Below are 19,291 nucleotides of genomic sequence, written 5' to 3'. Positions count from 1 at the left end.
TTCTGACACTATTTTCACAGAGCCACCAATCTGTCAAATGATGAAGACAATAATCAGCTAATTAATCCAAAATAAAAGAATAAGTAGATCTTTTAAAATGTGCTCCACCTTAAACCGTCACGTCCTTATTTTACATCAACGCATGAGCGATGATAATCTAATGATATTTTATAGGATAACGATCACGAGAGTCAAGAGGCATTTTATTCATTTTAACCCTAAGTACATTTCCCTGATTATAACTTTCACTCAAGAAACATTTTCAATGCAGTGTTTTTAGTTCTACTGTGTAGTATTTGTACCTTTACTTAAGGATCTGTACTCTTCCTCCACCACCACAATAATAGCTAACTATAACTACACAATAATATTGGTTCAGTGTACTGTTTTATTGATGGATACACGTCATACTCCGTTCAACACTCAACACAACAGTAAGGTTTATGCATTGAGATGTCTTTACAAAAAACAAACAAACGGATCATATTTGGCAAAAATGAATCAGGCCGTTGAGAGAAAACAAATTCAACACAAAGTGAAGCACTCGCAATAACGAGCACCGTGTCTCAAAATAAAAGACAGAAGACATTTTCCCCTTTTGAGCCGGAGGACGTCAAACAATTCTGCGGAAAGACCAAAACCAACAGCGGATGAATCGGCTCACGAGTGTTGTGATGGAGCGCCGTTAAAAACACACTGATGAGGCTCACTGTCGGTCCTTTATCACCACGAACACTCACGCCGCGGTTTATTGTGACTCAATCGCACACAAACACTCACCAGAACACCTGACGTGGATTAATCCGCCGCTGAAAATAGTCCCAAACCAAAGCACTATTTCCTCCTGTTTGCGAAGAACTATGGTGCTGTGGCCGTTTGGGGTGTTATTCCACCATCTTTTCACACAACTATATATTTGTGTTGTTGAAGATTTACGTTCGATGGGCTCGGAGCTGAGGGCCACAGACAGGAAGTCAAAGGGTCGGGAGACAGACCGTGTTGGTTTTGGTATTTTCATGGGATTTGTTGAGATGTAGAGAAACAGCAGCATCGTCCTTTGAAAGCAGAGTCCACGTCATCAACTCACACTGTTGGATTTCTGGGTGTTTAAACATTTTTTGTCTAAGCAGTGAAAACATGGGTATACGTGTTGGGGGGAATTTCTTCAGTAAATAACACAATACATAAAACTATCACAATACACACTTCTGCACGTCGTCTCCTCTCTGGCAGGTACGCCCCCACAGGAACTACCTCCTCCACCCATTGGTGTCCTCCATCCTGGTCTTCAGTGCTCCGCGCTAGCTGATGCTGCCACACGTTAAACTATCGCGGGGGGTAATAGTGAAGAGATGTGATCGAACCCAATGCTAACTAGCCTGTTAGCGAGCAATATCTTACGGCTCTGCATTAGTCGGAAATTATTTGTTATTATTATACTTATTCTCTCTTTTTATAGACATTGTTAAATGTACGTCAAGTCACAACACACTTCTTCAAACGTAGAAAACGTTATACGTTGTTTGTTTACACACAACGTGTGAAAACGGCCGTGCGGCGGCTATTTGGCTATTTGCACCAGCAGAATTTAAATATGTTAATTTAGTGGTATGTTTAGTAGTGGGGTAAAAAGTAACATATGTGCAGAGAGTAGTTTATGGTAGTTGAATGAGACTATTGCTGAAGTCCGATGCTCTATAATGTCTGAAAGCTGCATTCTCTCCATTGACCACCAGGGGGCGACTCCTCTGGTCGAATAGGAGTCTACGAGAAAAGCCGCAATGGGGCCATGTGAGTGAAATGACGTAATCTAGAAAAAAACGTCCAATTGTTCCATTAACCCTCGACCCTGTGGAGCGTCTCTAAATGTCCTCCCCCTCAAAAGAAAAGCACCACTGCCGTTAGCAGCAATAAAAGAAAACAAACCTTTAAAGACCAGCATAGCAAACAGCCACATCTTCTCTCCTCTTTCGGACAAAACAACGCAAATACCTGACCCCTTGCTTCCTGGAGACAAGGGACGTCCTTTTTTTTGTTGGGATGCTGATGGTCAAAGTCCTGGAACGAATGATGTCCTCTGCTGGGTATCTGGTGCTGGCGGACATCGGGGGGGGGGGGCGGGGGGGGTGTTGCGGCTCAGTTGAACGCCTCCTTGTTGATCCACATCAGGGTCCGCGTTTCGTTGGGCTTGCATTCGTACTCGATGCTGGTGAATTTGTTGCCGCCCTGGCAGTGCTCCCGCTTGTAGTAGTTGTAGTATTTCGCCTGCCAGACGGTCTCGAACGTGCCGGCTTTGTTAAACTGGAGGAGGGAGACAACACCGAACCTCAACAAAAAAACTTTGACTTCGGATCCCTGCAGCAATCAATCGGATATCCGGTGAATAAAAAGGCGCGTGCGACCTGGCCGTCTTACCTCCATACTGACTTGGACGGGTTGGCGGTCTCCGCTCTTGGTGTGCGGGACGCCCTCGGTGTCGTACTGCGCGTGATAGACCACCGACTCCCCGTCCCGGGACTGCTGCTCCAGAGGGAAGACGATGCCCCCGATGTTCATGTTGCTGCGAGAGGAGAGAGTGAGGACGACGGCGGTTTGAAACTGTGCTGGATCGGAGGTGAGGGCACATGTTGGCCAACGAGTGGGCATGGCCACCTTAGATTGCGGCCCTCGCCGTGTTGTTTTGGTGGGACAGGTGAGCGCAGAGGAATGACGTCTCTGTTAGCTGCAGCCACCTGTCAATCAACCGCCCTGAATCATACCCTGCCTTGATTGGCAATCTGAGTCTAAATGGACCATCATGCTGTGTGAGAAGACTTTAATAGAGATTGAGACCATACACTCATGTGTACAATGCTTACTGAGGGAATAAATGTAAGAAAAGTAGACATATTTTCCCATAGACTTCTATGGGACCAGAGGAGTCGCCGCCTGGTGGTCACTGGGGAGAATGCGGGTTTTTACACACTTCCTCTTCTTCTTCTTTGGTCCATCATCGGTTAATATTTGTATTAATATTTGTATTCCTTCAGTAGGAGGTAAACCCTCACCCCTTGTAGACCAAAACTAATGATGTAGGAGATCTTAACTTTTTACAGACCATCACTCTTAAACATGCTTTATTTGACCACATGTGATGTTATATTACATTTGTAACAAGCAAAGTATTCAACAACAGATTTTGTGTCATTTCAGCTACTTAGATTATTAGTATTAGTAAATTAGTATTTTTTTAGTATACAAGTAAATTAGTATTTAGAAATTATTATACAATGTTGACATGATGGGATGAATTAAATTATGTCAGCTGGCTGTTTTGAGTGATGGGACAAATTATAATATAGTAAAATGACCATCAAATATTCTGCCAATCGTACTCGAATGAGCGGTTTTACTCATATTCAACTTTATACATTCCAGGTATTTCTTTGCGATTTCACTTCTTTTTTTTAAACATGCACCTTCTGGATCCCTTCCGTCCTCGTGGAGAATGCGTCCTGCTGGACACACACACACACACACACACACACACACACACAAACACACACACACACACACACACACACACACACACACACACACACACACACACACACACACACACACACACACTCACACAGACGATCCTCGTGATTATTTATTCAGGCGGATATCGGATGCTGCGGGATGTGCGCGAGCAAGGCCACGGAGCCATAAACACGCGCGTTATTTGGCATTAATAATCGGTATTAATTGCAGTTATGGTAAATTCGCGTTGTCCTAGACGTGTGACTTTTTTATTTATTATTTAAATTAAATAAGACCTTCCTGCGGCGATCTTGGACCCGGTAACGAGGACATTAATACTAATATTGGTGTGAATTGCGATTTTTTTTTTCTTACGTGGCCTCGACGTTTCCGGGCTTCAGCACCACCTCGATCTTGTATTTGGAGCCCGTGAGCAGCTTGATGGTTCTGGTCTGGCCGAACCTGGTTCCGTCCACCTTGAAGAACACGGGTCTCTCGTTGGGCTGGATCCGCAGCGAGATGGAGATGTTGATGATCGGAGGCACGTCGTCCATTATCCCGGCTCGCGAGTCGTAGGGGGTCAATTCCGTGGCGGCGGATGATGCGGTGATGCTGAGGGAGGGACCGGAGTCAAGCTGCTCCGCGCGCGGCTTCCGGTTACGCCTTTCAAAGTAAAGGTTGAGACGCTAAGGCAGAGTTTGTGTTCAAGAAATAGAAGAAAAAATACATGTCAATCATAATTTGGTTACTTAGCTTATTGACTAGAGATTTCCAGTATTTAATGTGTTAATCATAATGAGATGGCCATTAAATTCAGATGATATTTTAAAATACTAAGCAGGCGATGATTTAATAGTGTAATTCTGTTGAGCAGATGGGTTGGTGGGTCCGTAGTGCAAAGGCAAATGTTGGTATCCATAAGTGGATCAACACAACAAATTATGACTCGACACTGGTATAAAATCATCAAGAACTGGACATTTAATGTTTGCAAACAGGAGACAGAGTTGACACACACACACAAGTCATATACACCGGGATAAGGTGATAAACAGGAAGGTCTGTGATCTCATTGTACGAGGACCGTCGTGTTCTTTATCCTGAGACATACGTCTGATCATGATGAGACACGGAGTGTCCTTCTGGACACCGGACACACACGTCACACAGATTTCATATCCTGAGCGATCGTCTTACCTCAGCTGACACGTCATACACCCAACTTATTGTACAAACGATACAGACATAGTCTTGATTTGTCTGAACCCCCCTTCTTGACATGACATTATTTGCATTTTTTCCAACAACAAATGGAAAGGAAATGTCCAAGACCCCCCCCCCTTCCCCTGAATACAACAACAATAAATACTGATGAGTGTTAAACTAACACAAACTAAATACTGGATTACACAAAGTGATTTATTCCATCTCAGATATTTTTACATCTAAGAAAGGAAACTATTAAATTTGATCAAAATATGAATCGGAAATTTCTCCAAGATGCTTTTTTACTTTAAAAAAAACATTTAAATAGAAATATGTACAACTATTTTTGTGATGACAGTCAGGAAACCTAATAATTAAGGGTCAAAAAAGTTAAAAATATAAAAATAGGAACAATAACTCACGTTTCCTACTTTCATCCATGAGAACGGTCACAACACTCATAGTTTTAACCTCATGTAACGACACGTCAACACTAACAGCACAATGACAAACTATTGCATCTCTAAAAACAGAACAGGAAAACCGTTGAGGATTAAAGATTTTTAGTTCTTCCACTTGACTCCCTGCTGCACTGCCTCACAAAGGCCCCCATGTGGATCATCCAGTCCTGTTATCACCCTCAGCGGCCACCAGGTGGCGCTCCACACCAGGACCCGACAGCACGGCTCGGTTCTGTCCGGTTGATGTTATTCAGTGTTTGAAGAAAAATAAGGCTTGCGAGTAAACAACTCATGACATGACCGAGATAATTCCCCTTACGTGTATGTGAGTATTAAAGGATGGATATTCAGTAACACACTTTAAATACAGCTGAACAAGATGAACATCGGGCGATGCAGCCTTTGAGTAAACAGACATCTTTGCTGATATGAACTATAAACAAATGTTACATGTTCCAATAGGAGGCGGAGCTACACAGAGGGGTGGAGCCACATGGAGGGGCGGAGCTACACGGAGGGCGGGGTACGCGGGGGGCGGGGCTACATCGATGGGCGGAGCTACACGGAGGGGCGGAGCCTCTACATCACTCTCCAGAAATGAAAGTTCGTTGGTCAGAGAGGCAGACGCGCTGCAGTGAAGACAAGTCTCCGTGTTTCTCTGAGAGAAAAGTCAAAGTGACGTCATCAGGTGTTCCTCAGCAACACAGCAGAGTCTCTTCAGAACACTGGTGAGTACAGCTGGTCACATTTACACCTTCAACAAGCAGGAAGAACACACAACTTGTACTTTACTCAGGCAGGAAGTTCCTCTCTGTTCACTTCCTACTTGATAGAATGTTAACAATAAAACCACGTGTGTTTATCCACAGTCCCACGATACAGTAACTCAGACTAACAGCTTCAAACTGTCCAGGACTTCAGTCACTTGGAGCTGAATCTCTGTGCTTTAAACTTTAGTGTCTCTCTGTTTCCTGATCCCTTCCTCTGTTTCCTCTTGGTGGATCAAGTTAAACGTGTTCCACAGTGAACCTGCTGGAGGCTTTTAGTGTGAGTCATCTAAATGAGACGCTACGTGTTTGTCACCAAGTAAGCAGAGCGTTGTTAGCGTGCTGCTCTTTATTCACAGCATGTGGACACATTCTGGACTGGTTTCAAAATAAAACTATTCATGAAAACTATTTTAAATAAAACGTTTTTCTTCTCTTCCACAACGTGGCTTCTGCAAACTATGGTCCATCTGAAGATCAGTTCCTGTGCTCCATCTGTCTGGATGTGTTCACTGATCCAGTCACCACACCATGTGGACACAACTTCTGCATGAACTGCATCAATGAACACTGGAACACCAGCGACCAGAACCTGTGTCCAATGTGTAACAAGGACTTCATCACCAGACCTGATTTGAGGGTCAACACCATGTTTTCTGAGATGGTTGTTCAGTTCAGACAGTCTGCTCAGCAGAAAGCCAGCAGCAGCAGCTCAGAGCAACAAGAGTCCAAACCAGGAGAAGTTCCCTGTGACGTCTGCACTGGAACCAAAGTGAGGGCCCTCAAGTCCTGCCTGGTGTGTCTGGTCTCCTACTGTGAGACTCACCTGGAGCCTCATCTGACAGCTTCACGCCTGAAGACACATCAGCTGATGGACCCTGTGGAGAACCTGAAAGGCAGGATGTGTACGAAGCACGATAAACCTCTGGAGCTGTTTTGTAAGAGCGACCAGACGTGTGTCTGCGCGCTCTGCACTGTTTTAGACCACAAGAACCATGATGTTGTTCCTCTGGAAGAAGAATATGAAGAAAAGAAGGTTGAGCTGAAGAAGACAGAGGCTGAAATGCAGCAGATGATCCGGAAGAGAAGAGTGAAGATTCAGGAGATCAAACACTCGGTCGACCTCAGTGAGGAAGATGCAGGCAGAGAGAAAGCAGAAGGTGTTCAGGTCTTCAATGATCTGATGGAGTCTGTTGGAAGAGGCTTGAAGGAGGTCCTCAAAACAATAGAAGAGAAGCGGGAAGCCACAAAGAAACAGGCTGAAGCTTTCATCAGAGAGCTGGAAGAGGAAATCTCTGAGCTGATGAAGAGGAGCGCTGAGGTGGAGCAGCTCTCTCTCTCTGAAGACCACCTCCATCTTCTCCAGTCCTCAAACATCCACCAGCCACCACCCACCAAGGACTGGACAGAGGTCAGTGTTTGTCCTTCATATGAGTGGACTGTGGTGAGAGCTGTGTCTCAGCTGGAGGAGACACTCAGTAAGAAGATGAAGAAGCGGTTTGCTGAGATGAAGAAGGTCCAGATGTTTGCAGTGGATCTGACTCTTGATCCTCAAACAGCTCATCCTCGTCTCATCCTATCTGACGATGGGAAACAAGTGAAACTTGGTGATGTGAAGAAGAAGAAGCTCCCAAACAACCCAGAGAGATTTTCTAGCTGGTACTGTGTTGTAACAAAGCAGAGTTTCTCTTCAGGCAGATTCTACTTTGAGGTTCAGGTTGAAGGAAAGACTGAGTGTTTTTTAGGAGTGAACAGAAAGTCAGTCAACAGGAAGGGAAACATCTCACTGAGTCCTCAGAATGGTTACTGGACTTTATGGTTGAGAAATGGAAATGAATACAACGCCTCTGCTGATCCTCCAGTTGTTCTCTCTGTGGAGTCTGGTCCTCAGAAGGTGGGGGTGTTTGTGGACTATGAGGAGGGTGTGGTCTCCTTTTATGACGTAGAAGCTGCAGGTCTCATCTACTCCTTCACTGGCTGCTCCTTCATCGAGAAGCTCTTCCCGTTCTTTAATCCTGGTGATAACAAGAATGGTGGAAACTCTGCTCCGCTGATCATCTCTCCAGTCCGAGTAAGGCTCTTCATTAGATGTGCACAGTTACAGGCAACACATTGTTACACACATTCACCTCTTCAAGCCTATACAATCACACGCATGTTATGTGGTGATCAAGATCTATTTGAACCCTTGTTTATCTTCCTTTACAGGGCTGCCTGGGGGTTGGAGCTGATGCAAGAAGATGAGAACACGTTTGCCAGTTTGCCAACTACAAGGACGACTGGGGATAAAAGAAGCGTCGACTAAATTCAGAAGAGAACGAGCCGGCCGGCCGTCTCTGACCCAGAATTACAGTGAGACCGAGATCCTCCTTGTGGCACCGGCACATCTGTGGCAACTCAGTCTTCAGAGGAACTCACCACTCACCAGCCGTGTGTCGGCACTGTGGCGCCTCACTGACTAATCAGTGGTCAGTGAGGCGCCACAACAGACACACAATCTACATGCTTTTATGTCTCAAAATGACAAAGTTTGTTTCCAAACAACTCGTGTAGTAAACGTACTTTTTTGTAATTATACTGAACCATCTTCAAAATGTTAGTTTCATGCTCCTCTCCATCCTATGAGTGTAATCCATGGAGCTCTGAAGCTCTGTGATCCTCCGCTGTTTCTTCTCTCGTCTCTGAACCGCGTGTGAGAACAACGGTTTGCTGCAGAATATTTCATTGTTCCATTAAGCTTCCTATTAGAGAAAGCACATTCCTACAGCGTCTTTGTATCATAAAATGTAAATGGGAAACTGTATTTTCTGTGTTGTTCATTGGTGATCACTATGGCTACATAATACGCTCATGTGTGTCATTTTTAAATCAATTGTTGTGGGGGCTCCATTTATGTTCATTCTGAATAAATGACATCTTCACACTTCTGCTTTTTTTCCAATGCAAAGGACAGAGGACTCTAAATGCCGTATGGATTGTCAAATGTGCGATTTGTTTTCAAATAAATTCAAATGTAACCCCTAACATGTCCCTTCGGGCTGATTTGGGGGTCCGCAGGTGTTGTTGGAGGCAAACGCTTGATGAGCCGCTCCTTCGGTAAGAACTAAAACAGAAACACAAGAAATAAGAGAAACAGAGCTTCTGCTCTCGCATCCGGGGGGATGATCACAGAATGTGCTTCTTCATTATGATAACGTGTCCGCTTAGAGCCCCCCCGCCCACGGGGCCCGAGGGGGGGGGCTAGTTGAGTCGTGCTAAAGTATCGGGACCGCCAACAAACATCCCCTAGTATGCAAAGTCTCCCCCGTTTCGTGAGGGACAAACCAAACGCCTCGCTGGTCCCCCAGGGAGCTGTTGGGGGGGTGGGGGGGCATTTTGCAACAAGGTGAGACCCCCTGCAGTAAGAGCAGTGAACCACTGCATCGCGGCCCCTGATTGTCCGGGTCGAGGATAGAGTCCAATCGCCAAAGACCGCACTAATTCCTGTTACGTATGTAATAAAAGCGTCGATTTTGACAGGAACCAGGAACAGACACGACACTGAGGGAAAGACATTCAGGATTCAACAATCATAATTTGGTTACTTAGCTTATTGACGAGACATTTCACGTATTTAATGAGTTAATTATAATGAGAAGGCCATGACATTCATTTGACCGTGATTTATTGCACTTTATAGTTTTTCTCTCACCACTTTCCCCTTTTCCTCATCTCCTGATTTTAGAATTTAAAAACATCCTAAATATTGGTAAAAAATGTCCAACTGACAACAAAAAAAAACTTGCTACAGATTTTAGAGCTGAGACACTATGTGGTTACCGACCAGTCAAATTCAGATGATATTTTAAAACACTAAGCAGGCGATGATTTAATAGTGTAATTCAGATGGGTTGTGGTGGGTCCGCAGTGCTAAGGCACATGTTGGTATCCATAAGTGGATCAACACAACTGAAAAGTGAATACGCGACACCGGTGTAAAATCATCAAAAACAGGACATTTAATGTTTGCAAACAGGAGACAGAGTTGAAATACACACACAAGTCATATACACCGGGATAAGGTGATAAACAGGAAGGTCTTTGATCTCATTGTACGAGGACCGTCGTGTTCTTTATCCTGAGACATACGTCTGATCATGATGAGACACGGAGTGTCCTTCTGGACACCGGACACACACGTCACACAGATTTCATATCCTGAGCGATCATCTTACCTCAGCTGACACGTCATACACCCAACTTATTGTACAAACGATACAGACATAGTCTTGATTTGTCTGAACCCCCCTTCTTGACATGACATTATTTGCACAAATAAAAAGTTAATGTCCAAGATCCCCCCCCTCCCCTGAATACTACACAATAAATACTAATGAGAGTTAAACTAACACAAACTAAATACTGGATTACACGATGTGATTTATTCCATCTCAGATATTTTTACATCAAAGAAAGGAAACTATTAAATTTGATCAAAATACGAATCGGCAATTTCTCCAAGATGCTTTTTTACTTTAAAAAAACACATATAAATAAAAATATATACAACTATTTTTGTGCATTCGGAATTATAAAATATATTAGAGTTAAAAAAAAAATCCTGCACAAATCAGTGCCCGAGGTGCTCTGTGTAAAACCCAAAGTGGGCCATGGCTCATCGGTCCGGCTCGGCCTGCAGGATCTCTCCCCAGGTCTCTGCGTCCAGCGGCGCCATCTTCCTGCCGATCAGCTCCTCCGCCGACCTCACGTTGCTGTAGCGACCTCTCAGCCAGTCCCTCTTCACGCGGCTGCGAGTGTAGTTCTTCACCAGTGTGACCTGCAGAGAGGAGACGCGCTGATGGCTTCCAATCTAAAAATGCCTTTTTAAAACCGGCAGACAACAACGGTACAAATGGCTGCACACGGTTTCATATTTTCTACATAAATAACCGGAGTTCCTCAAAGCCCACGGCCTCAGAGCTCCGGATGTGTGTGTGTGTGTTTGTATGCAGGTTGACAACTCTTCACATGCAGACTTGGTAATGTGAGATATGATGTGCTACTATCATTGTGGGCGTTGAGATATTATCAACACCTTGGAGGTTGGACTTTGTGCTTAAAGCTGGCGAACTGGACCTCAAACAATGCTTGGACACGCAGCTCCGCAGGTCGGTCGGCAAAGGTTTTGTCTCATTAAAACTTGACCCACCTTCCAGGACAGGCCGTTTCTCCTGTCGCTGTCGACCTCCCGGTGGCAGACGGCTCCCACCAGCAGACACTGCCTCCTCCACACCGCGTCGCTCTCCGCGATGATGTGGTGCCACAGTCTGCAGGTCCGGGAGGCGCTGCACAGGCTCCTGGCGTCCAGCTCGCCGAAGATCTTCACGCTCATTTCTGTCGGCAGAGTCTCTGCAAAGTTCTCGGGGGCGGCCGCGCCGCCGGCGGGTCTCAGGGAGGCTCTCCTTTTGGAGGCAGGAAACACGGGCGACGTCCTCGTGGATTCATGCTGCATAGTAGCTCGAGAGCCCGGAGGGTCGAGGCGGCCTGGAGGAATAAACGAGGGATTCAATGTCCCAGGTTGTGATGTTGCTGATTACATTAGAAGCTTCACTTCAGGTGAAGAAGATGTATCAAAAAGGGGGACAATTTGTTCAGAAGGATTTTGTAGCAGTTTTGTATTATGTTGCATCTTAGATTCCCTCCAGGGAAAGAAATGCTGCCGTAGGAGCAAACTCGCTGTTCTCGCCTCTGTTGCAAAGACTAACTCACAGGTATATTCTCTCCTTGTGCTCGATTATAAAAGACATCATAATCAAAAACCTTTACCTCGCCCAATCAATGATACACAGACATTGACCCCCCACTAGATGGTCACACTAGAGAAGGCACACGTGGTAAATTGGTGCCAGGGAACCTATTTCTTTACACATGTTCTTATGGCAGACTTTACATCCCAGACACAAAATAATCTCTGTCAACCAAAACAACTAAAGTTCACCCATTTTCAGTCCGTTAAGCGGCACAAAACAGCGGCACTCTGCGGTGTGTATTTAACATTATTTGTGTGCCCGTTTTGATGCTTTTGAATTGGTCAGAGCTTCTGCTTTCTGCATCGATGTTTGAATCTAGTAAACTCTTTTTTACAGGTGCAGCTCGGGCTCAGCTGTGCGAAGATCGTCTCCGCCCCGGCTAGCAGGAAGCGCGGCTAGCTAGCCAAGCTAACTCAATAAACTCCTTCCGGTCGCAGTTTTAAAGCTAAATGCCTTATTTCGGCGGGACAACGCAGATGGAATAAAGGTCTGCTGTCGCATTCAGGCACAAAACGATGGCGTGCTTGTTTGAATTAGTCTTTCTTACCGGCAGTGTGGTCGCTCAGCGTCCTTCTGACAGCTGACGTTTTTAAATGTCTCAAAGGTTGTTTACACACACGCACTGACGTCACTGCACGGCTGACAGACCGCGCATGCGTACAAACGGTCGCACGTTTCTGGCCAGACATTCGCCGAATTCCATATTGGGATTTTACAATTTAAAATCCATCCATCCATCCATTGTCCCTTGTTTATTTGCGATTTATTAATGGTTGTACAATGTAATGATAGGTTTATATGAATGAGTCAATATCACTCTTCCATTAAGTTGATACAAATTTCAAATGAATTTGACAATTATTTTGGATGTCTACTGATTTTTATTTTTTATTTATATTTATTTTATTTTTTAATTAAATAAACAGAGAAACCAGTGCACTTTCTTATGTTTGAATGTATTTCCCCAATGAATTACGTACAGTTTGAATCCACTGAGTAATTCAAAGGACGATTCAAATTGAAATCATCATGACAGTAGACCGACTGTTGCAACAAGTGTATTTTTTAAAAGACAAAACATTTAAATTTAGAAAAGTGTTGTGCAATGTACGTCATATATATGCCGAATTAAAAAGGTGTGCGTATCAAACCAGTTTGAATGTCACGTTTTGAGCATAGGTCATTTAAACAACAAGAAACAAACACAAACAAGAATATCGAAAAAAATGTGGATGGATTCCGGTGGTCAGAATCCGAATGTGTACTGCGCATGTGCACCAGCATCCCGGAAGTCCCGAAGCCCGTCCACGCCTGCGGCTGACAGGGAAGTTGTAAACGCTTTGTGTGCCTTTAGTTTTTTGGTTTTCCAGCCGGGAGAGACAAAACATATCCAGCGTGCCTCCAGTGCAGGTAGGAAGAGGTGAAAACACAGACTACTGCACGGCTCGTTGTGACCACAACGGACTACTTTGTCTCAGAGCTACTAAATGAAACACAAGTAACGCGGGCTCTTTAACTCCCGATTTAATTCATAGCTTCCGCAACACTTCGCCCTACTTAAAATAACATGCTTTTTTATTTTGCATGAATACCTCCAGAGGGCCGGGGTGAAGCTGCCTCCTCTCCCGCCCCGCGGAGCACATGTCCGGCTTCGACCTGGTCCGAGTGGACGCCGGCGGCGGGGGTCCCATCCGCCTGCCGCCGGGGGAGACGGTGCTGGGCCGGGGGCCCCTACTGGGGGTGAGTGCACCGGGGGCTTTAGTTTAGTTTGGTACCATCAATGACCTCAACACTGTTGTCAATATTATGGTAGTGCTGTACTATAGTATGATGTTCACACAACAGCTGACACGATTAGTTGATTAATCAGTCAAATTATGGAAAACTTTTATTTATAGAATATCACGGCATCGCTAATGGGAAGATATTTTGCTTGTTGTAACTGTGAAGCCACTTCTCTTTGTTTTCCCTATTTCACATCACATCCACGAAGACTCTTGATTATTAGTTAATGATTTAAGATGACCTCCAACTCTGCTGATTCGACATTATACACGAGCAATACTAATCTGATATTATAATATATAATGGTACAACCGGCACAGGAAACATCTTCTTTCTTTTCACGTTATGAATAAAGGAAAACATGCATTAATAACATAAATATATGACATTAATCTAAACTAAGGAAGATGTTTCAGCTCCTTTTGCACCGACGCTCTTCTTCTGTCGTCTCAGGTCAGCGACAAGAGGGTGTCCAGACTTCACGGGCTGCTGGAGAACCTGGACGGAGAGCTGCGCCTCAAACCGGTGCGTCCCCTCGCCTCGCCGGGGCATTTGGACCGGTGGCTGCAGATACCAAAGTCTTCTCGTTTACCTTCTAGTATGCTTAGATGTTTAAAGGACCTCTTCCTTGATGAGCTCTGGATGCTGGTTTCTGTGTTGGTCTGAACGTTATTTCAGTTTTTCACCCCAAAAAATGACGTCCTGTCTGTCTGATTACTGAGAAAATCAGCTCCCCGGAGACTTTTGTCGTACAAGGTGACGTCTCCACGGTTACGCACATTAAAAAGCCCAGAGGAGAAAATGGAGTTTTTCCCCGCATGTTTGAGCTCCGTATCGCTATTTATATTTGAGAAGTTCATTCCCCGAGGAGAACCGTTTCCTCTCGTTTTCATCCTCCAGACCCACCTGAACCCGTGCTTCGTTCAGGCGTCCCCGACCGACGACCCCCGACCTCTGCAGAGAAACTCGTGGCACCAGCTGCGTCACGGAGACCTCTTCTCCCTGCTGCCGGGGCGGCTCATCTTCCAGGTGGAGGCCGTGGGCGGAGAAGGCCGCACTCCCAGGTACCCTGGAGATAGAGAGACGAGTCTCTAATTTGCCCGGACGTCGTCGTGAGCAATTAAGTCGAGGCGGAAAAGGCTGATTAAATATCTCTTTTATCTCGGCGGGTTCAAGTGTCATCCGAGGACTCGATTGGGGAGGAGGTTGATTCAGGCGGTGTGTGGGCGCCGCGGATGTTTCATCTATGAGTCCGTTGTCCCAAAGCCCTCTGGTGTGTCTGAAGTCCGGATCAAACAAACGGAGGCTGGTGCCGAGTGGCGTACAGAAGATTCAGCTCATATCATTTATTATATAATGTATGTAAATCGACTTATTAATTGAAATTGCAGTTTTCTCGTTTTCCTGTTCTTTTGAGTTTGCGTCTTTAGGGTTGAAACTAATTGTAAGTCGCTTTGGATGAAAGCGTCAGCTAAATGACATGTGATGTATCCGAGCAACAGGAGGCGGGTTCTTCCCTCCCTGAGGGCTGTCAGTCAGGAGTTTCACACGTGTCGTCCCCGTAGGAACGGTCGTCTGTTTGTTGAAGGAGGGCTTCCCCTTGACCCCGAGCCGGATGTGGAGTCTCCTCCGTCACCGGCCCAGGAGAAGGAGGAGGAGGAGGAGGAGGAGGCCGGCAGGAGCTCAGACGAGGTTTGTTTTTCCGGAGGTTTCTTTCGTTGTGATGAGATGTGACGTCATCGTAAACCAAAAGACTTGTTTGGTGTCTTTTTTCGATACGTCTTGTCTTTGGATAAAGTAACATTAGCCTCCGAAGAGTTTGGAGCTCAGGAACCTACGTTTACAAATTTACAAGTAAAATACTAATGATAAAATAAGTGCAGAAAGCAGGGGTGTAACGATTCATTTTAATTGATTCATGGTTGCCGATTTGATTCATGGACGATCTGGGTTCATTTAGAACGATTCGATTCAGTGACTTGAAATCGATTCAGTAACTTCACTGGACAGTGCAGGCAAAGTCTCTGAGATCCCTGTTGTTTCTTGTAAGGAAATCAGGTTTAAATTAATTATGGATATTATAAACAAGCAAACAACAATTAATAGCAAATGTATAAACCTTTTATTTAAATCAAGTGCCATTTTCAATGTAAACATTACACAATAATTACACAATGTTTGGATCAATTCACAGAACCTCAGATTTTCAAACTCATTGTCGGGTCGCAGGTCTTTACTGATAAACTTTGTTCCTGTGATGTTGAGTTTGGTGCTGGCGGCCTGAGGCGTCTGCAGAGCTGGAGTTACCTGCTGCTGCTGCAGCGGTGACGCTGCTAGAGGTCCTGACTGTCGGCGTTGTTTAATCCCACGGCGCCTTAGTAGACGGCCGCAAAGATTCGTTGTGTTTCCGTGGTTTTTTATTTGTCTTCTACATATTCTACAAACAGCGACCGACATATTTAGAACACCGCCGTGTTTGCAAAAGCCAAAATGTTTCCACGCGCTGGATCAATAAGTTGGTTCGTAAATGTCTCGCTGGCAGTCGTCTCCTCCACGCTGTCTGTTGTTGTTGTTGTTGTTGTTCAGAGTTTTGCATGGCTGCCGCTGCGTGCTGATGACGTCACAGACAGGCAGACTGATTCCAGTGACGTTTAACACGTCTAAAGTGCTAAAAAACCAACAAACAAACACACATCCACACCCTTTTTGTCCTTAAATCCAATGTGCAGTTTCCAAGTATCGATACAATTGATTATGCACCATTTCAATCGATTTGTAATCGATATATGTCGTCGGGGAATGCCGATTTGCGGAGCACAGATCGATTCAGTTGGATCGCAGGAATATTAATCGATTCAGTGGATGAATCGTTACACCCCTAGCAGAAAGTGATCTGTTGATCTTTAATTAATATCAATAATTTGACTGGATCATCGTTACGGTCTTCGAAGCCTCTGCACACTTCAGAGCGCTTTCTGTTTTTGTTTCATGAAGAGAGACTCTGAACGTCCAAACAAAGTTCAGCGCCGCGGCGGTGGCGGGGACGCGCCTCCCTCCGTCTCCAGGAGGAGAGTTCTACCCGCGTGGATGACGGCGGCGGTGGCAGCGCGAAGCCCAAAAGGTGCCGGTCGCTCCCCGTTCCACAGAGTCATCGGTTGATGTTTTTTTGGACGCGTCTGCACATCACATCACGCGTCACACGCTTGCCTCTGCGTAGCAACTGTGAAGAGAAGCAGAGGACCTCCAACCAGCACCCAACCAGCAGCAGCCAAGCAAGCCCCGCCCACCACGGCCTCCTCACCTGGGGAGGCGGAGCTCAGCGAGGAGGAGATGCCGAGGAAGAGGAGAAGGAATATGAGCGACGAGGAAGAGGAATCGGCTCGGTCTAAAACAGTTGAGTATTGTTAGTGAGCAGTCGGGGGCAGAAAGATACTTTTTCTTCTGCAATTTGGTCCAAATCGCTCTGATTCCACGCTGCGTCTCCCCTGTGAATGACCGTAAAACACATTTGGTTCAAATGTCTTCATGCAGCAGCGCTCAGTCGAGCTTCGGAGTGAACCCGAGAGGTCGGAGGTGAGCGACGAGTCCGGCGGCTTCCCGGCGGAGGAGGCGGAGCCAGAGGAGAGCGGGGAACCCCCGGCGGCGGTCGCGAACGCGGCCGGTCGATCCGAGAGCGAGGACGAGAAGCAGAAAAATGGCCGACCTCGACTCAGAGCTCCGTGTGCGTACGGGAGCAGCTGCTACAGGTAACGTTTAGGGCCTGGAGGAGGTGGGGGGAGGTGGGGGGGGCTTCTCTTTCATGCGCCTCCTTTTCCAACTAAAATGACACTAGGTGCACTAGACCTCTCACGACCTCTGTGGTTGTTCCTCCAGGAAGAACCCGGCCCACTTCCAGGAGTGCAGTCACCCCGGTGACCCGGACTACGAGGAGGAGGAGGAGGAGGAGGAGGAGGAGGAGGAGGCAGATCGGCCCGAGTGCCCCTACGGCACCGACTGCTACAGGTCAGGTGCTCATCTGCTCGTACGCGTTGTCTCGTCGCGTCATTTGTTACATTAAAACTAACTCGACTGTGACTTTGACTCTTCGGTCCCTGACAGGAAGAATCCTCTTCACAGGAAAGAATACAAGCACACAAAGAGACCAGGTGAGACGCTCCTGACGCCTGACGCTGATTAGTGAGGAGATGAGCAGCATCCGCCATCCAATCTAAAGACACCGTAAAATAACCACTATTTCATGTTTTTTATCAACAAACATAATACATTTTTACATATCGTGTATATTTGTTATATACGTCATCTGATGTTTATTGAGCATATTATTTTATTCCAATTTTCAATTTCTTCTTGTAACTCTGGAGATTCTGTTCGTATAAAAGAGGAAGATTTGTTTCGTCTTTCATCTGCGCTTCCTGTAATGAAACCTCTTAGATGGAAAATGTCCGGCCGTCACAGTGTGATTTTTATTTCTTTAGAAGGTCATAATGTAATCTCGAGACCTTTTAGGACATCAATCCCCCACTGCGCTGCCCCCCCCCCCCCCCCCCCCCACACACACACACACACACACACACACACACTCCCGCTTCCTTCTTTAATAACAAGCACTTTACACTGATGAGAAACGTGATTCCTTTTTTTCCGCACCTCTGTTGACATTTAGCTGCGCGTCCCTGGACCGCCGTCCTGATTTAAGACCTCTGACACGAGGAAGGAAGCCGGACAAATTAACCCTCCCCCCATAAAGAGATATTGTATGCATGTCTGAAATCAAATATGTAGTAAAACTTCAAGATAAAAATACACTAAATCACGTCCTCGTCTTCCCCTTCTGACTCACCCCGTTGACACCGCCGATGCTTCCGCAGCTCGCGCCGCGCGCGCCGCCCCCGGGAAGCCCCCCGCCGAGGAGGACGAGGACGAGGACGAGGACAGCTTCATCGACGACAGCAGCGGGGACGCGGGCGACGACTCTGACTACGCCCCCCCCGCCTCGGACGACAGCGGGCGGGAGGACGTGGCGGCACTGCGCGAGGAGGCGAAGGCCTTCACGAGGAGGAGGAAGTAGATTCAGGCCGGTTTTCCTGTTTGCTTTGTCCACCGCGTCCCGTTAGAGAAGGCCGGCGTCTCCATAACGGGGCGGGGGAGGGGGGACAGGTGGACCTGTCCCCCTTTTTTATTTTCTAAAAATCGAAATCTTCACACAATAGCATCAGGAGCAGCGGCGCCGTCGTCATGGTAACCCACAAACTCCACGGCGACCCGCTGTGATTCCCGGCTGATTGGAGAAAATAGGCCTTTGTATGAAAAGCACGTCCCGAGAGGCTTTAAATGCAAATTGTAAATGGAAGAATCTTCCCAGGTCGTCGGCTTGTTTACCGAAGAGAAGCAGCGAGCGCTAAGTGGCGGCGAGCAGCCGCTCCCGGGGACGGCGAGCCACGACGAGGCCGAAACCAACGAGGCCCTTAGCTTTTATTCCAGATGATAGAGTTCCTGTTCCTCGTGTAGCTACGTGAAATGGAGTTTTTAGGTGTAGATGTCTTGAAATTGTTACTTTTATTACTTATGTTTTAATACATTTGATGAAGACAAAGTCTTTTCTGAGTTTTTATTCTGTGCCATTATAAAAAAAATGGCTTCCACAAAATGCAAAACAAAACAAAGTTGTTTTATTTTATATTATCATATGAATCAACGTTAATTAATGTTCATCATCTCCGCTTCCGTTTGCTTATTAGTCAACAATACAAGAAAAATATCCAATAACGTTGAACATTGT

General features: G+C 46.0%; 4 protein-coding genes across 7 annotated transcripts; 2 read left to right on the top strand and 2 right to left on the bottom strand.

Moving 5' to 3' along the window:
- Positions 1–370: 370 nt before the first annotated feature.
- On the bottom strand, positions 371–4,162 carry cnrip1a (cannabinoid receptor interacting protein 1a). The gene is made up of 3 exons (XM_040186938.2): positions 3,880–4,162; positions 2,416–2,560; positions 371–2,301 (listed from the first exon to the last, which is right to left on the bottom strand). Exons 1-3 carry the CDS (start codon positions 4,056–4,058, stop codon positions 2,137–2,139), a joined length of 489 nt encoding a protein of 162 aa, XP_040042872.2. The 5' UTR covers positions 4,059–4,162; the 3' UTR covers positions 371–2,136.
- A 625-nt stretch (positions 4,163–4,787) lies between these two features.
- LOC120825307 (E3 ubiquitin-protein ligase TRIM39) lies at positions 4,788–8,962 on the top strand. Of its 2 annotated transcripts, XM_078079653.1 has the most exons (3): positions 5,758–5,899; positions 6,415–8,009; positions 8,147–8,962. In XM_078079653.1, the coding sequence occupies exons 2-3, from the start codon at positions 6,489–6,491 to the stop codon at positions 8,180–8,182; spliced, it is 1,557 nt and encodes a 518-aa protein (XP_077935779.1). In that variant the 5' UTR covers positions 5,758–5,899; positions 6,415–6,488; the 3' UTR covers positions 8,183–8,962. The 2 variants fall into 2 exon arrangements, with proteins under 2 accessions (XP_077935778.1, XP_077935779.1); XM_078079652.1 differs by having other exon boundaries at positions 4,788–8,009.
- Positions 8,963–9,913: 951 nt separating this feature from the next.
- Positions 9,914–12,453, bottom strand: fbxo48 (F-box protein 48). The gene is made up of 3 exons (XM_040186932.2): positions 12,275–12,453; positions 11,127–11,461; positions 9,914–10,754 (listed from the first exon to the last, which is right to left on the bottom strand). The coding sequence occupies exons 1-3, from the start codon at positions 12,414–12,416 to the stop codon at positions 10,593–10,595; spliced, it is 639 nt and encodes a 212-aa protein (XP_040042866.2). The 5' UTR covers positions 12,417–12,453; the 3' UTR covers positions 9,914–10,592.
- Positions 12,454–12,919: 466 nt separating this feature from the next.
- aplf (aprataxin and PNKP like factor) lies at positions 12,920–19,105 on the top strand. 3 transcript variants are annotated; one of them, XM_078079649.1, is made up of 11 exons: positions 12,920–13,137; positions 13,326–13,467; positions 13,966–14,037; positions 14,413–14,576; positions 15,078–15,204; positions 16,507–16,633; positions 16,730–16,905; positions 17,044–17,258; positions 17,386–17,514; positions 17,611–17,657; positions 18,381–19,105. In XM_078079649.1, exons 2-11 carry the CDS (start codon positions 13,369–13,371, stop codon positions 18,578–18,580), a joined length of 1,356 nt encoding a protein of 451 aa, XP_077935775.1. In that variant the 5' UTR covers positions 12,920–13,137; positions 13,326–13,368; the 3' UTR covers positions 18,581–19,105. The 3 variants fall into 3 exon arrangements, with proteins under 3 accessions (XP_077935775.1, XP_077935777.1, XP_077935776.1); XM_078079651.1 differs by having other exon boundaries at positions 12,968–13,147; XM_078079650.1 differs by having other exon boundaries at positions 13,014–13,225.
- The last annotated feature ends 186 nt before the right edge of the window (positions 19,106–19,291 follow it).

The sequence above is a fragment of the Gasterosteus aculeatus genome, chromosome 9 (genome assembly GCF_964276395.1).
Source record: "Gasterosteus aculeatus chromosome 9, fGasAcu3.hap1.1, whole genome shotgun sequence".
NCBI lineage: Eukaryota > Metazoa > Chordata > Actinopteri > Perciformes > Gasterosteidae > Gasterosteus > Gasterosteus aculeatus.
This window is presented reverse-complemented; position numbering and strand designations above follow the sequence as displayed.

Bases quoted from the DNA above. Each gene is read 5' to 3' on its own strand.
- cnrip1a (XM_040186938.2), bottom strand. From the start codon at position 4,058: ATGGACGACGTGCCTCCGATCATCAACATCTCCATCTCGCTGCGGATC. The intron at 2,561-3,879 runs GTAAGAAAAAAA...CTCCTCTCGCAG, and splicing joins CCCGGAAACGTCGAGGCCAC to CAACATGAACATCGGGGGCA. The intron at 2,302-2,415 runs GTAAGACGGCCA...TCCCTCCTCCAG, and splicing joins CCGTCCAAGTCAGTATGGAG to TTTAACAAAGCCGGCACGTT.
- LOC120825307 (XM_078079652.1), top strand. From the start codon at position 6,489: ATGAACTGCATCAATGAACACTGGAACACCAGCGACCAGAACCTGTGT. The intron at 8,010-8,146 runs GTAAGGCTCTTC...CTTCCTTTACAG, and splicing joins TGATCATCTCTCCAGTCCGA to GGCTGCCTGGGGGTTGGAGC.
- fbxo48 (XM_040186932.2), bottom strand. From the start codon at position 12,416: ATGTCTGGCCAGAAACGTGCGACCGTTTGTACGCATGCGCGGTCTGTC. The intron at 11,462-12,274 runs GTAAGAAAGACT...TTATTCCTCCAG, and splicing joins GCTGAGCGACCACACTGCCG to GCCGCCTCGACCCTCCGGGC. The intron at 10,755-11,126 runs GTGGGTCAAGTT...TCCTCTCTGCAG, and splicing joins GAAACGGCCTGTCCTGGAAG to GTCACACTGGTGAAGAACTA.
- aplf (XM_078079649.1), top strand. From the start codon at position 13,369: ATGTCCGGCTTCGACCTGGTCCGAGTGGACGCCGGCGGCGGGGGTCCC. The intron at 16,634-16,729 runs GTGCCGGTCGCT...GCCTCTGCGTAG, and splicing joins GGCAGCGCGAAGCCCAAAAG to CAACTGTGAAGAGAAGCAGA. The intron at 16,906-17,043 runs GTTGAGTATTGT...GTCTTCATGCAG, and splicing joins AATCGGCTCGGTCTAAAACA to CAGCGCTCAGTCGAGCTTCG.